Source organism: Gadus chalcogrammus, chromosome 4, assembly GCF_026213295.1.
Source record: "Gadus chalcogrammus isolate NIFS_2021 chromosome 4, NIFS_Gcha_1.0, whole genome shotgun sequence".
Taxonomy (NCBI): domain Eukaryota; kingdom Metazoa; phylum Chordata; class Actinopteri; order Gadiformes; family Gadidae; genus Gadus; species Gadus chalcogrammus.
Window position 1 is genome coordinate 4,848,679 of NC_079415.1, and position 2,500 is coordinate 4,851,178.

At 49.6% G+C, this 2,500-nt stretch overlaps 1 protein-coding gene across 1 annotated transcript in view; it reads left to right on the forward strand.

The window, feature by feature from the left end:
* Window positions 1-1,608: 1,608 nt before the first annotated feature.
* podxl (podocalyxin-like) overlaps window positions 1,609-2,500 on the forward strand; it is a 13,692-nt gene continuing 12,800 nt past the window's right edge. The window contains exon 1 of the mRNA XM_056588128.1: window positions 1,609-1,960. Coding sequence (XP_056444103.1) covers window positions 1,912-1,960 — 49 coding nt within the window. The 5' untranslated portion in view covers window positions 1,609-1,911. The remainder of the gene's footprint in view (window positions 1,961-2,500) is intronic.

Genomic DNA, 2,500 nt, shown 5'->3' on the forward strand with positions numbered 1-2,500 from the left:
CAGGTGCGACAGCCAGCTCGTCAGGAGCAGTCAGGGTGAGGCACCTCGCTCTGGGTCACCTCGACGCTCTAGGAGGAGCCGGGCGTCGAAGAACCGGTCTTGTTGACTGGTTCTGGTCTGGTTTGCTGGTCTTGTTGACTGGTTCTGGTTCTGGTTCTGGTCTGCTGTGCTGGTCTCGCAGTGGGCAGCAGAACCGAGGGAGAGAGGAAACAGACGCCGATACTCTACTATGCTGGATTAAACCCAGTCCGCTACCACGGCAACCGCCAGGACTGTGTTCCAACTCAAGGGTCGGGTGGGGGGGGGGGGGGGGGGGGGATGGTCCGTTGCCATGCCGACATGGTAGTGCTGGTCCTAATCCCTGAGTCCAGCGCCATGCCAGCTGGCGCGGGCGGTCGATTTAAAGTCAATTAAAGCGCCGTGATTGGTTCATGGAAGAAGAGGCTCATGAATATGCATGAGGGCCGCCAGACACACACACGCAACCAAACACAAAGTCGCAGTCAAACTCATACTCACACTCTCACACACTCACCCACACTGACACACACACATATTCACACACGCCGAACAATCATACTGACACTCACAGATAAACACACACAAACTAACAAACACACACACACATAAAAAACACACACACACACACACACACACACACACACACACACACACACACACACACACGCACACACACACACACACACACACACACACACACGCACGCACACACGCACGCACGCTCGCACACACGCACGCACACACACACACACACACTCACACTTGCACACACACTCACACTCTCACAATCACAGTCAAACTCTCACTCACCTTGTCATTGTTCCTCTCACAGAGATTTTAGAAGTCACACATATCATGAACCAATTGACTTCAAGAGAAGGAAATTAAAATCAACATAAGATTATCTTTAAATGAATAGTAAACTCACACACACACACACACACACACACACACATACACACACACACACACACACACACACACACACACACACACACACACACACACACACACACACACACACACACACTTGCGGGCCAAACGCACCTCCTCGGTTATATCCTCACCATCATCATCATCATCATCATCATCATCATCATCATCATCATCATCAGCAGCATCATCAGCAGCATCATCATCATCATCATCATCATCATCATCATCATCATCACCACCACCTATAGCCACACCGTGTTTTGTATAAGGCAGCATTCAGAATAATATGTTTAACATATATTATATATTTAAAAAAACACAGCTACCAGAGACTTCTTCTGGATCCTCATTGGCTGCTAAGGATCAAAGTAAACGGGCAGACCCGGACCTGCTCGGGATTGGTTTAGGGCTGAGGGGCTCCGACGTCACAATACGTCTTCAGCCACACGACGAGAGAGAGAGAGAGAGAGAGAGAGAGAGAGAGAGAGAGAGAGAGAGAGAGAGAGAGAGAGAGAGAGAGAGAGAGAGAGTGGGGAGGGAGGGAGGGAGGGAGGGAGGGAGGGAGGGAGGGAGGGAGGGAGGGAGGGAGCGAGAGAGAGAGAGAGAGAGAGAGAGAGAGAGAGAGAGAGAGAGAGAGAGAGAGAGATCCCGGTACCAAGGAGACGCAGAAACCCTTTCCCCAGATCCCCACTCGGAGGGAGAAGCGCAGACGGACAAAAGCATTCCTGCCTTTCAATAAAACAACACAACAATAACTTGGCTCACCGCTATTATTTGCTCCAAAATACAAATCGAAGAGGACAGGCGTGAGAGTGAGTGAGAGGCTTCAGCATCATCGGGTCTCGGGCCAGACCTTAGAAACACCAGAAAACACTTTGTAGAAACACGACAACGAAATCGGGGATTTCTGAACCGTTGGACGAGAACTTCATCTGGAAGAAGGAGAGACTGAAGATGAGGACAATGAGGAAGATGAGGACTGCTCTGCTGATTTTATCCCTCGGTAAGTCCATCTCTGGTTCCGATTGTATATACCGTTTAACTTGTAAGGGGACGTGGTGTCTGTACATTCGTATTGTTGGTTGATGTTAAAACGAGGGGCTCTAGGTGGTGTGTGTCCCGAACAGACGTCCCAGTAAAACACCACTCAGCAACAGGTGCGAATCCCAGCAGAAGCGGCTGTCCCTGCTCTCTGCTCTCTGAGCGCGTTCATCTAATAATCTGATAGGCTACTCAAGTGTCCATCGATAGTTCGTATACGGCCATAAAAAATCACTGGGCGGCTGATATATATTTTTGGGTCTTATTCAACGTTGATCATATTATACTTCCACTTATTTAAACGGTGACTGGCGACGTTTCTTTCTGCTCTGGCGGCTTGTGAGGTCGATGCGCAAAGTTGCCGAAAACACGCATCACGACAATAATGTTTTAACATTTAGATCTCAGAATGTAAACTTGGGATCGATTTGACCAGGGCACAGTACCCAGAACCCGGGAGGCTGTGAGGGACAGCTGCCTCCCCTCTCTTTTCCCCTCTCCT